Genomic DNA, 13474 nt, shown 5'->3' on the forward strand with positions numbered 1-13474 from the left:
GACTCTCAACCATTTTAATTTCAAGGACCCCCAGTTTGACATGCATTAGAGGCTACGGTCCCCCATTTAATGGCATATCTATCTCTGGGACCCCAATTTATATTGTAAAATCAATGTTAATTTAACTCTGAGAGTGTACAAATGGAACCAAATGGACCCGTTAGGGTCCATTTGGTTCCATTTGTACACTCTCAGAGTTACAGACCCATAAGGGTCCATTTGGTTCCTAACTATCCATCATTTAGCTGGGGACCCCCTGGAACTCCCCCAAGGACCCCTGGGGGTCCCCGGACCCCACTTTGAGAACCAAAGCTGTAGGAGACACTCAACAGCTGGATACAGAGCCAGCCATCTGGTGCAGACGTGACACGGAATCTCTCTCCACTCGATGTCCACAAACTCGAAAAATCCACGAAGGTTCTCTTGCCGAGAAGCTGACACTGAGAAGTGGCTATACACCTTTAAGACAACCGTCTCTATGTCCACTGACAGCTGGTCGCGTGCATGTTTACAGGCATTGTGAGCGACGTGGGCTGGGCAATTTGCTTTCAAAATGCCTGCGACTGTTATCACTCTGTAATAACTGGTAAACAGAGTGATGCCTGCCATAATTGACATTGGCATTGTCAGCAGAATAAGATGTGATACGCTCTGTGTCTTGAGTTCATATTTGGTCAAACACTCAATTATGGCGTGGTGGATCCCACTGGCGGATTCGTCACCGTCTTCATAGAAATCTAGTAGTTTGAACTGTACTCCGTCATGATTGAAATATCTCAGGCACACAGGAAACATTTTTCGGTTCCCCTTGTCTGAGGCGTCTGTGGCTACTGAAACATACACAGGGGCTGCATCCACCTGCTCACCTGCTGCGACCTCGGTGGGAGGAGGACACAGCTCTTTTAGAATGTCCCAAAGTGTTTTTCGGGCCAAGCTCATTGGCTGTTATGATCTCAGCCTATGTTCTTCCACATTGTATTTTCTTTGCAGCGTTCGAATCACTAAACATGGCACTTATTACTGCAGTCCATGCTGTTGTAACTTAAATTTAACCCGATCGGTGGCCATTCTCTCTGTATGCTTTCAACTAAGCAACCTACCGTTTGGGAGGTGTATTTCACTGTGATACAATATAACTGTATGAGAAAATGGTTACGCCATTACGCCAGCCGACAAAGGTGTGTGTGTGTGTGTGTGTGTGGGGGACAAAAATGCAAAAATGAAAGCAAAAAGTTGTGTTGAAAAATGTTCGCATTAAAAACAGATACATACAGTATTCAAAGATTTGCAGCAATTTTCAAGATTTTTCAAAAATAGCAGATCTACAAGCTCATATCGCGGCACGAAGTGTTTATTCATTTTTGTTTCTTTTTGTTTTTCTTAAACTTTTTATACCACAAGTTAATATTGGCCAATTAAAAAAAACAGAATTTTGCCCAGGTCCTCCAGGTACCCCAACTTTGATTGGCTCCCGCAAAGTTTCCCATGGGAGTTGGGTTGGAAGAAATTGACACCTTTATGAACACATTTGTGAAGAAAGCTACATCACAAGACCATGTCCTGAAATGACATCTCTATGTCATTTCAGGACATGTCCTGAACTTAATCTATTACCATGGTGCAGTCGTGCAACCTCTCCTCATTAGCCTAATTGTCATAAATGATGCAAAAATACGATACAAATCAGGAAATTACTGCATTTTTCACCTTTTACAACTTAGAACGATGATCTCAGACTCTCATACTGTAGACTCTAATGTTTACATGTCCAGACATTATTACCTTGCTATAACTAAATCATGCAACCCTTTGTCATTAGCACAATTGGCATAAATGATGTAATTAATACGCTGAAACCAGGAAATAGCTATAGTATTTAAACCAGCACAAACTGTCTGACCAGGTGTGAATTGAAGGATGGTCAGAGATCAATCTGAAAGAAGTCATTGGCCAGCACAAGTCATCTGCCCACGTACAGTACAGTACAGTACAGTACGTGCCATCTTCACATTGATTGACCTGAGATGCACAGACAAGATCAGGTTGGCCTCCAACAACTTGCCACGTGTATGATGACACACCATTGTTTCCAGTATCAGTTTCAACTATGTGGTATCAGAAACACAATATGAAAGCTATCTGTCTCGCCAAGACAGCCCCCTCATTCAGACCCTTTTTGACTATGCTTGCACTTACTGGTACTCCAACATCTCAATGTCACTTAAGACAAAGCTTCAAACCTCACAAAACAAACTGATTTGTTTCCTCCTCGGCCTGGGACCCAGGAGCCACCTTTTTCCCGCACATTGTGCTAGCATTGGCTGAGGCTAAAAAGGAGCGACACCCACAGCCACAACACTAGAGGGGGCGTAAACAACGATCTGGTAACACCCACCTATAGAACAAACATGGATAAAATTCTCCTTCTACAGCACTGCCACCAAGGTGTGGAATGACCTGATCCCATCCCTCAAAACATATAGATCACTGGCTTCCTTTAAAAATGCAACTCTGATACATTATAACTCTCTTGCTTTTCAGCAGTGGCGTAATTTACATAGGGTTGCTGGGTTAAAACAGTGAAACCCCCCCCCCGTTGACAAAACGCCCGCCCCGTTGGCAAAATGGTCCGGGGGGTGGTGGACCGGTTCGGACCAACTGCCAAGGCTGGATTTTGGTCCCAGTCCGCCCCGCGTTATTATGATTCCCACACCGCGTCGTGGCAAACCCGCTGAGCGGGCGCTGTGATTGGTCAGTAGTCGCTGTGATTGACAGTTCTCGTTTTTGCTACTATGCCTAAACCTAACCCTAACCCTAACCCTAACCTCAGTAAAACTATGCCTAAACCTAACCCTAACCCCAACCTCAGTAAGACTATGCCTAAACCTAACCCTAACCCTAACCCTAACCTCAGTAAAACTATGCCTAAACCTAACCCTAACCCTAACCCTAACCTCAGTAAGACTATGCCTAAACCTAACCCTAACCCTAACCCTAACCTCAGTAAAACTATGCCTGCCGGGGAGCCAATCAGACACGTAAGGCGGGTCTAAATCCAGGACGCGGCGTGGGATTCATAATAACGCGTCCGCCCCTGCATAGATCACCAGTAAACATAGATCTACAACACCAGTAAACATAGATCTGTAGCACCAGTAAACATAGATCTATAACACCAGTAAACATAGATCTATAGCACCAGTAAACATAGATCTATAGCACCAGTAAACATAGATCTATAGCACCAGTAAACATAGATCTATAGCACCAGTAAACAGAGATCTATAATAGATCTAGGTTTACTGGTGCTACTGTAGATCTATGCTAGATCTTATTATTATTAAACGTGTTCTGTTCAAGAGCTCCAGTTGCCATACGTTCATACAGATTTGTCAGTAAAAGAAGCATGATGAATATATAAAATGCATTACATCAATTGAAATAGAATGCAGTGAAAAGCTATACGTTATAAGAAGATAAAAACGACACAGTTAAAAAACACAGCTATAACTACACTATAAATTAGCTGGCCACCCTCTTCCCTCATTTTCCACCGTGGGTTGAACCGTTTGTTTCCTTTTTCCCGCCTAAAAGTTTTGGACCGTTTCCACCTGACAGAGACCACATATAATGTTCGCTTTTCACAAAACTGTTAGGATTTAGAAGGTGTTTTTACAATCGGCCTCAAGGTCTTACAGCAGAGGAAACCATGCAAGTTAGGGGTTCAGTGTCTTGCTCAAGAACACGTAATAATATGCATTATAATAGCAATTTTCTAAGTACCCAAAGCCGCATTACAGTGTGTGTGTGTGTGTGTGTGTGTGTGTGTGTGTGTGTGTGTGTGTGTGTGTGTGTGTGTGTGTGTGTGTGTGTGTGTGGTGGGGGGAGAGAACAGCTTCATTAGGAAAAAACTCAGATAACCAAATAAGATGAGAATTAAAAGCAATAAAACACACAAAAAAAAACTATAGTTGAAATCAAAGGCAATTCTGAACAGGTGAGCTTTCAGGCGTCTGATATGTTTGGGGAGTGCATTCCAGAGGGAAGGGGAGGGGGGTGGGGGGCAGCCAGCAGTCACAGAGAAAGCCCCTGTCGCCCCAGCTAGCCTTGATACAAGCCTGTCATATAATATGATTAGGATCTTCAAAATAGTGTTTGCACTTTCTCCCTTGTTGGTCCGTACATCTACATAAATGTTCACATTTCAAATATAAAGAGCTGACCTCATGGCCACGGATGTTAACATGATGTACAGCCCCTCAGAAGTACCCGTATGTTCCGTATCGTTCAATAAAAAGTCATTTTAATCCGCTTTCTCATAGTTATAAATGTACCAGAGTGCAATACTCCCAACCGAGGTTGCATAGTTGAAAGCATACAGTACGGAGAAAATGGCCACCGATCGGATTTAAATGCTTTTTATTAAAGAATACGGAATATACGAGTATGTCTGAGAGGCCGTACATAATTGTAACATCCGTGGCCATGAGGTAAGCACTTTATATTTGAAATCTGAACGTTTATGTAGATGTACGGACCACAAAAAAAGGAGAAAGTGCAAACACGTTTTTGAAGATCCTCCAAGACTGTCATGACAGACGACCGTCTAGTGATCGAAGAATAGGGGGAGGAGCCAGCCTGCTACATACTACAGTATCTTTGCTCCTACCTCGGTATTCCTAGTCAGTGATGTAAAGTAACTAAGTACATTTACTCAAGTACTGTACTTAAGTACAGTTTTGAGGTTTTTTTTCATTGGAGTATTTCCAATTTTCAGTACTTTTACTTCTACTCCACTACATCTCGGATCCAAATATTGTACTTTTACTGTACTACAATTATTTGAAAACTTTAGTTACTTTGTAGATTTTGATTATTATTACACAACATACATTAACCACTTCAGCCCTATATACAGCTATTTTCAAAAGATTTTTATACATTTGAAAACCTGAAATGGGACATTCTGCATAAGAGTACTTTTACTTTTGGTACTTTTAAGTACATTTTGATGCCAATACTTTTGTACTTTTACTCAAGTCAATTTTGAATTCCGGACTTTTACTTGTAATTCTACATTGCAGTATTGATACTTTTATTTAAGTACAACATGTTTGTACTTTTTCCACCACTGTTCCTAGTCAATAAACCCTTTGTATTAGACCTGGCCTCTGCCCGACACTCGGTGTCCCACACCTCCCTGTCTAGAACCCTGTCAGTTCATCCTTGAGTTCCTAATCATAACAATATTACTTTGTAATCATTTACTGTCCAACACTGAGAATAAAATTACTGTAGCAAGTTTAAATTGGAACGACACAGAGGAGCGAAGCAGAAAACTGTTATGAGAGAGGTAGTACATCTCACATCCAAAGTGAAGGAAGACAAGACCTCATATTTCACTCATTTATTCGACTTACATCACAATATAATTGATACAAGTGTTTGTGCCACGTTTGGTGTGGAATGGAGTAACGGTGCACCTGTGACCCCTTAAGGACCCCTTTAGGGACCCCCTGGCTATTCTGATGGCAGACCCCTGAACAGGGTTGGTGCCACGTTTGGTGAGAATCGGCACAACCGCAATACAGTATAGGATAGCAGCACAGTTCAACAAGGCAATGAAACGGTTTCACATAAACCATTACAGTGATTCATTAAGACACAGAGAGTGATAAAGATACACATTATAAAAGGACAGAAAAATAATAAAATTACAGCATAGAATAAATTATGTTCTTTTTTTAAATCATCTCTGTAAAAGGGCATATCGATATTGAAGACACAGCAAAATAAAAGGCAATACAAAATTAGTTTTGGAAACAGTAAAAAAAATTAAAAGACGTACAGTTAAAGTATGTATCTCTAAAGGGCTTGTTCATAAAGGTACAACAGAATCTTAACCCTATGCTTACTGTAACTGTCTATGAGTCCTGCAACAGTGTAAACAGTTGTTACAGGTCCATGGGTTCTGAATCGTCTTGTGGACAGAAGAATTGTATGAATTCCATGATTTTCTCAGAGTCTCCAGCATATGTTTTAAGCTTGTTTTCAAATGCACTGAGAATCTGTCTTTCCACTATTCTCCTCACATCCTCCTTCACTTGGTTAAATGTGTCATTCTTGTGAATGGGCTCGGAGGTGTAGTGGAGGTATGCCTCCAGTACATCAAACCTCTGTCTTTCCACTAGTTTGATGATGATTCTGGGAAGAAAACGTGACAGGGGTTGGGCGTACTCAATGAAACTCTGGGGATGTACTTTCTGGGGCTGTCTTCCCTTGGTCTTATAGGCATAGCCCGCTGTGTGCATTGCAACAAGCTTACAAAACTCATCAAAGATAGGAGAGCCAGATGCTCCATAGGAAAAGCATGTATCATAAGCTAAACATGGGCTTTGATTAACCAGGTGAAAAAAGTTAAAGTGTTGACCAGTAATGAGCTGCATTGCAACCTCTTCATACCGCTCCTTTAGAACCTTTTTACGGTCATCAACAGGAATGATAAAGCATGGGTCTGTCCTTTTAACTCCTCCATCTGGGTGTCCAATAAGACAGATTCCACCCCTCTGAAGAGAGTTTGCAATGTCTTCTAACAAACCGCTTGGGATTGGGGTAGGGACTGAGTCAAGCTCCAACAAAGCCCAATCATGATAACATCCTGATTCATCCGTAAGCGTTTCAAAGACAACAACCTCAGGTTTCACAGGCACTGAATCCCTCTGGCTCTCTAGATCTTCTAAACAGAAAGAGACTGCGACCTTCTGCGTCAGCTGTTTAGTACCATGGTCATAAATGTGTTCAATCACATGAGCACATGTGAGGACGAAGTTAGCAAACAGGAGAAAACCACTCCCTGTAGGAATCCCCGCTACTCTCACCTGACAAACAGAGTCAGCCCGGACCATTAACTTCTTCTGCATTTTCACTGTATTGCATAGTTCGTCATTCTTTCCAAATCCCACACGGAGTAGCTCTTTGATAGGAAATGATTTTCCTTCTCTGTCTTTCTTGTGCTTTTCTAAATCTGGAAACTGTTTACGCAGGAGAGCTAGGATTTCCATAGTATCTGCAATTGGACGTGGTTTGGCCCGAGTAGGAGGGGTATTTTGTCTTGCTGTGTGCTCTGACATGTAAGTATAAACTGGCACATGTGTTGCTGACTGCTGTGCAGAACTGGTACTGGGACTAGTCATACTGGTATTGGTACTATAACTGGGAACTGAACTATTTGACTGCTTCTCCAGTGGAATGTTTTTTGTATCCAATACGACCTTGAATGTTTTGCCATCATGGTCGTCAACAAGACTGGAAATGTTAATGGTTCTGTTATGTTCTTTTACATCTTTGAGTTTAGAGAAAACATCACCTTTGAAGCGTCCGTCCCGTTTCAGAGCTTTCTCTATCGTTTCTCTTTTGTATGCATAAACACTAAGGAACTTGGCTTGTTTTGCTGTCAGGGCCGTGTTCACCTTAATTCTACCATCTTTTTCTACATGAAAAACGACGAGGTTGTTTCGGGTTGTCCCTGGACGGACACTTACACTGTTTGGGTGTTGAGGGTTTCCCTTAGGTTTTATGAATTTAATAATTAGATGCTCCTTCGGATAAATTAAACAACATGGACAGTGTGTGCTGATAGCTTTAAGACTTCCAGGTTTACCTCTCACAATTACAAGTTCCTTTCCTTCATTGTTTTGTGCAATAACTTTAAATATCGGGCATGTCATTAGTGTGTCCATGATGGTCTGGCTCCTGTCACAGGTTACCATCACCTCTTCACCTGTATGACTTCCACAGGTATAAAAGAAGGAATGTGGGGCATCATGTAGATTCTGTGCACAGTAGAGAACAGTCTTACAGTCTAATTCATTTAAGTACAGCTAAAGTACAGACACAAATACACAAAAAATCTGTCCACCTGCAACATCTGCCCTTTACCAAAAAGGCACATTGAAATGAAAATGCATATTAGCAAGAAACGTAAATGACACTTAAAGGACGACTTCACCCGTTTTCAACCTATCTTCATATAATTGGTTCTCACTAATGCTCATTACAATATGGTACCATTTGTGTCTACTCACTCTGTGTCTCAGAGGAGGGCTGTGGACAGTTCAGAAACCTGTCTTCCAGTGACCTCATCGATGGGGAATCCAAGCTAATAGAAACTGCAGGCTTTCTATTCATAAAAAGTTAGCATGCTATAATAGAAGCTATTGTTCTCGTGTTAATAAAAATCTAAATACAAAATGTGAAATATTGTTTGAAAAAAAAAACCCTGTTTAACGATGATGTTACTGTGTGTAGACAGATTTCTTAAGAGTCCACAGCCCTCCTATGAGACACAGGCTGAGTAAAGAAAAATGGCACCATGTTACAATGAGCATTAGTGAGGACCAATTATATGAAAATTGGTGAAGTCGTCCTTTAATGGGTGTTAAAGCAATGTTGATATTGCAGTATTAAATATAGTTAGCTACGCTATAAAAAAATAGTTCGAATCAACAGCATCGACCAGGAAAGTTCAGACGCTAGGCCAGGCCTGGATTTTTTTTTTCATTTTAGGGACAAGGCCACTTGGCCTTTGGTGTTGTACATTTTTGACGGCACAAGGCCAAATGCCAGGCAAGGAAAGACATCAAATAAAACAATGATTTTTAAGTCCACGGAGATTTTTTATTTAACTTGATGGTTAAGGATGATTTAACCTATGAATGATGCCTTGACTTTCAGAGAAGGATGGAACCAAAAATATAACCCTGTCGACTCCTATGTTATGATATTTAGAAAACATTTCTTCTTCCAGGCTGCGTTTTATGGCGAAAGCGAGCCGAATTCAACTACCGATAACAACAGAACGGACGAACGTGGTAAAAATGTTTTTGTTCCGGTGGAAAGAGGAGAGACTGTCAGGTTTATATAAGGCCTATATATGGTTCTGTACCAGTATATGAGTCAGTTTTAGCAGCTCTCTCTCTCTGGTCTCATCAGTAGGACATGAAACCAGGGCTGCTGACCTAAGAATTTAGAATCTCAACCAGACAACTGGAGTATTGTATTATATGGTTCTGTTATGTTTTTTTATATCTTTGAGTTTAGAGAAATCATCAGTTTTGAAGCGTCCGTCCCGTTTCAGAGCTTCCTCTATCGTTTCCATTTTGTAAGCATAAACACTAAGGAACGTGGCTTGTTTTGCTGTCAGGGCCGTGTTCACCAGAATTCAATATATACGGTTATATATATTGTTATATATAACTGTATTGACAGGAAGACAGAGCAGAGGGGAAACTGGGGCACCACGGCCACTGTGGCCGTAGGTGTAGGGCATATCATTTTTCAAGGGGCACACGGCCAAAGGGAGGGGCAACGAGGGCCATGGCCGTCGAGGCCGCTGTGAAATTCCTGCCCTGCGCCTAGTAGAGGAGAGTAGGCCTACATAAAGGTTCGTCATCATGACTGGAATACTTTTTGAATAACTTTTAACTGATCGCTGTGATCGGCCGAGGAAATGCTTCTGAATTGCACACAGAGTGTGCAACAAGTTACAATAAGTATTATCCTGGACCCACATGATCTTAATAATGCTAATGAAGAGTTTTGGATCATACTATAGAAAAAGATTACCGTGGAATATTGAAAAACTATTTCAGACTTACAGTCATTTTCTCTGCGTCCATTTTGATGGGAGGGGTTCCACCTGTAGAGGTGAGAAAATGTGGATTGTTAATTTAGATTAATATATAAATCCTCCAATAATTTACCAAAGCTCTGTGCGTTGCCTGTGCGGTGTGCCCAAACACCGGTTCTCCTCAGTAGCTGGAGCAATTCATCTGCATTTGCACACAGCCATTGACCATTACCATGTGCACTTTTTTTGCTTTCCCCAAATGTCAGCTGTTCATTGGCGTTTTAATGTAAAAGAATGTCACCATGGTTACGGCTGCCACGACTGTGGGATGGCCCCGCGACCTATGGGATGAATGATCAAACTGTGCATGTTTCAAATACATACTGTAGACCCACTGTGTTACACTGTTGCCGTCTGCCACAAGCACACACAGGGAACGGGCTTAAACCAACGTGTGTGGGGGTCCGGCCGTGTGTGTGTGTGTGTGTGTCAGGAAAGTGCTCATGTGGCCCATATAGTGTGGCTTCTTGTGGGCTTGATGTCATAGGCCAGGGGCCTGTTTCCCGAAACCTAGATTGGAGAATAAGCCAGGATGTATCAGATATCCTGGATTAATTTATCCAGGATCAGCCATGAATCATGAAAGCTGAGTTATCTCGCCAGATTAACTTAGCCAGTAAACCTGGATATGTTTATCCATGACTGGGCCCAGACCAGGCTAACAGCCAGGTTTAACTGATCCTATAGCCTTTACTGTTTATTAAGCATCAATCTGATCACAAACCAATATGTTTTTCCACACTTATTCAATTCTTATGCGAAAATCGAAGATCTACAAGCCCCAAAAAAACTTGCCTTTTGGCGGCCAGGGGTCACCAGGGGTCTGTGTGGTGGTCGAGGGTCCACAGGGGTCGCCGTGTTCACGGCGGTACCTGGGTGGGTCGGCGTGGTGCCGGCTGCCAGTCTGTGGGTCGCTCCCCGGAACAACTGCGGCCGAAACACAGAGGTATCAGAGAGAGAAATTAGAAAATTATTCAAATGTTTCAGCAAATCTACCTAGTAACAATTCTAGCCCAATGATATGTTTTCAAAATACCAATCGCAGCTTGTGTAAACATGCCCACTTGTGACGGCACTTGGTGTGAACATGCCAATTGGTGTAAACACGCCTATGTTCCAGCACCATCTTTGCCTGCAATTACCCATGTCTCCATTTCAGGATCAGTAAATCTGTGCTCGACCTCATGGTCTTTTAAAGAAATACGAGAACGTGCATTCAGCCTGGCTTGACCATCCTGGCTCCACAAAGTCACTCCTTCTCAGCCTGGTTCGTGGAACAGAATAAACCAGGCTGCACTGAGCAGGCTTTGTCAAACCTGGATTTGGCTTTATGTGCAGGATGATTTAATTCTGCCTTTGTGAAACTGGTTGCTTAACACATCGGGTGCCGAACACGGTCTGAACCGTGTTTTCACAGAGTAGCGCTTTGGTGCCGAACACGGTCTGAACCGCGTTTTCACAGAGTAGCGCTTTGGTGCCGAACACGGTCTGAACCGCGTTTTCACAGAGTAGCGCTTTGGTGCCGAACACGGTCTGAACCGTGTTTTCAGTCTTTTTTTTCTTTCTCGTTTTTCTCCACACGGGCGGGGCTGGAGCAGCTCTGGGAGTACTATACCAATTGTGACCAATTGAGAAGGAAGGGCCAGATAGATCACCGGAAACAAAAACATGGCTCCCATCCGCTGTCTGTCTATTTCCTTCTTTAAAACGCCTATATCTCCGAATCTGTTTCCGGTGTGGAAAACCGGTCATGCGCGATCCGTCCCCGTTGTAACTTGCGAGTGAAATGTTATCGTTCCAGGCTGTAGCCAGAGTCATGGCGCTACATGAATGGATGCTTTTTTTTTTCGTGGATTTGCTCGTGGCGGAGTCTAGAGCTTTAAACAGCAAAGCGCAGTCAATGGGGAGAATGCTGGCAGCCACGGTAAGTTGTTATGAAAAAATGCTGGCACCCGATGTGTTAATACTCTCCCAACATTTGGCAACACTGGTTTCCATGTACCTGTGGGTTCCTCTGAGCTGTCACTGGGTAGAGTGGTCTCTGCCTGCACCTCTATCCCGGAATCAGCGCCACCTGCTGGTAGTGCTGCTGGACAGGAAGAAATGGTGTCATCATTACATTAACAAAGGAAGTAATTATGAACCCAAATGGTCCCATAAGGTATGCTCAAGAGTGTACAAATGGAACCACATGGATGTTGTTAATAAAACTGCTTATTAACAACAAATGTAAACAAATCACAGCAAAACCCATGCAAAACACAACACATTGAGTACAAATCACAGCAAATCCAGCGCAAAATGTATACAAACTAAGTGTTCATCGGAGCACAGGTCTCGGCAAGGTAAGGTAGGTTTTTGTGGCCTCCTGGTGGCGCTATAATAGGCCAATGTGAAAAGGGTGGTATTTCTTCTGAGGCCTTTCACGGCAATCGGACACTGCATTCATGATTTGAGGCATTTTGTTCCAAAATTTTTTTTTTGCTAAATTAAACCTGCTGGTGGCGCTATAACACGCCGAGGTTAAAAGGGTGGCATTTCTTCCTCGGCCTAGTGGGAATGTGTGTGCAAAATGTAGTGGAAATCGAATGCTGTGTTCATGATTTGAGGCATTTTGTTCCAAACGAAACAATCCTGCAAACTTTGGAAGCCAATCTAATCAGGATGGAATATGGAAAAACGCACTGCTCCGTGTTGATCACATGACTATAGAGATACTGTGTACAGATTGGCGTGATGTATGGACAAAATCTGTAGGAGTAATATCAAAAAAAATGTTTTGCAAAAATCTGCTCTGTACAGTACCTGCCAGTTCCTCTGAGCTAGCACTGGGCTCTCCTGCTGAAGCAGCAGCTCTGGTATTATTTCCACCTTTACACAGGAAACATAGAACAATATGAAGGAACATATTCCATTTTACAATGTCTACCGGGCTGGTTATTGGAACTTATTATAGACTAGCAGAATGAAGAGGGTTTATAGTAGTTGTGAACACACACTTCAGACATTACACATATTTAATATTAATGAGTTAATCAAAACAAGCATATGAACAGCACAACCAGATGAACACACTGACAAAGAGCAAGTGTTTAAAATGGAAGCAATTAAGTTGTGTTCATAGTGGCCCAGTTATACATAAAGCTGCCTTTGAAACATCATCCTCCCTATAGCTTTGAAGCTATTGCGGAGGGTGAAGATCCAAACAGGCTTGTTTTCATTGCTTATTTCTCTCCCAACATTTGGCAACACCTGTGGGTACCTGTGGGTTCCTCTGAGTTGTCACTGGGTAGAGAACAGGAAGAAATTGTGTCATCATCCTGCTACCTAATTCAAGCAAGTCTGTACAAAAACTAGGTCCAGATCAGTGCCAAAGCAGTTCTCCAATTCTCTCCCTACTTGCTACAAAAATCATGCTCTGGCTACAGCATCATCTACTTTAGTTTCAGCCTTTACATGTGTCTCCACTTCTAATAATCACAAAATGTTTGCTATTTTTCCCCATATTGTTTACTTCCGCATGTGATCCAATGTCATTATCGTCACCATTTTACTAAACAGATCTGCGAGCGACGCACTGTGAGCTTGAAGATCTGTCCTTTTCCTCATGCATGCCGCTCCCCTTTTACTAATCTCCTCACGCTGAGGTAGCCTGGTAAACCCTCCCTCCAGAAATCTCATTTCCATTTGATTTCAAGAAGGAGTCTGACCTGAAGGCTTGTCTGGGCGTTTCTAACCCGTTCACCTAATGGACGAGCCTACCAGCATCGTCGCTCATCGTTCTGT

The 13474-nt window shown here is 42.4% G+C and overlaps 1 protein-coding gene across 46 annotated transcripts in view; it reads right to left on the reverse strand.

The window, feature by feature from the left end:
- Nucleotides 1-5402: 5402 nt before the first annotated feature.
- LOC311063267 (serine protease FAM111A-like) overlaps nt 5403-13474 on the reverse strand; it is a 33942-nt gene continuing 25870 nt past the window's right edge. For 38 of the 46 annotated variants that reach the window (XM_084082621.1, XM_084082618.1, XM_084082617.1 and 35 more), the window contains 5 exons: nt 12494-12559; nt 11691-11777; nt 10484-10615; nt 9657-9697; nt 5403-7832 (listed from right to left, as the gene is read on the reverse strand). In XM_084082621.1, the coding sequence (XP_083938747.1) occupies nt 5955-7832; nt 9657-9697; nt 10484-10615; nt 11691-11777; nt 12494-12559 (2204 nt within the window). In that variant the 3' untranslated portion in view covers nt 5403-5954. The remainder of the gene's footprint in view (nt 7833-9656; nt 9698-10483; nt 10616-11690; nt 11778-12493; nt 12560-13474) is intronic. The other 8 variants (XM_084082623.1, XM_084082622.1, XM_084082628.1 and 5 more) reach the window with 4 other exon arrangements.

Source organism: Gymnoscopelus microlampas (assembly GCF_963454915.1).
Source record: "Gymnoscopelus microlampas genome assembly, chromosome: 16".
In the NCBI taxonomy this organism is placed as follows: Eukaryota; Metazoa; Chordata; class Actinopteri; order Myctophiformes; family Myctophidae; genus Gymnoscopelus; species Gymnoscopelus microlampas.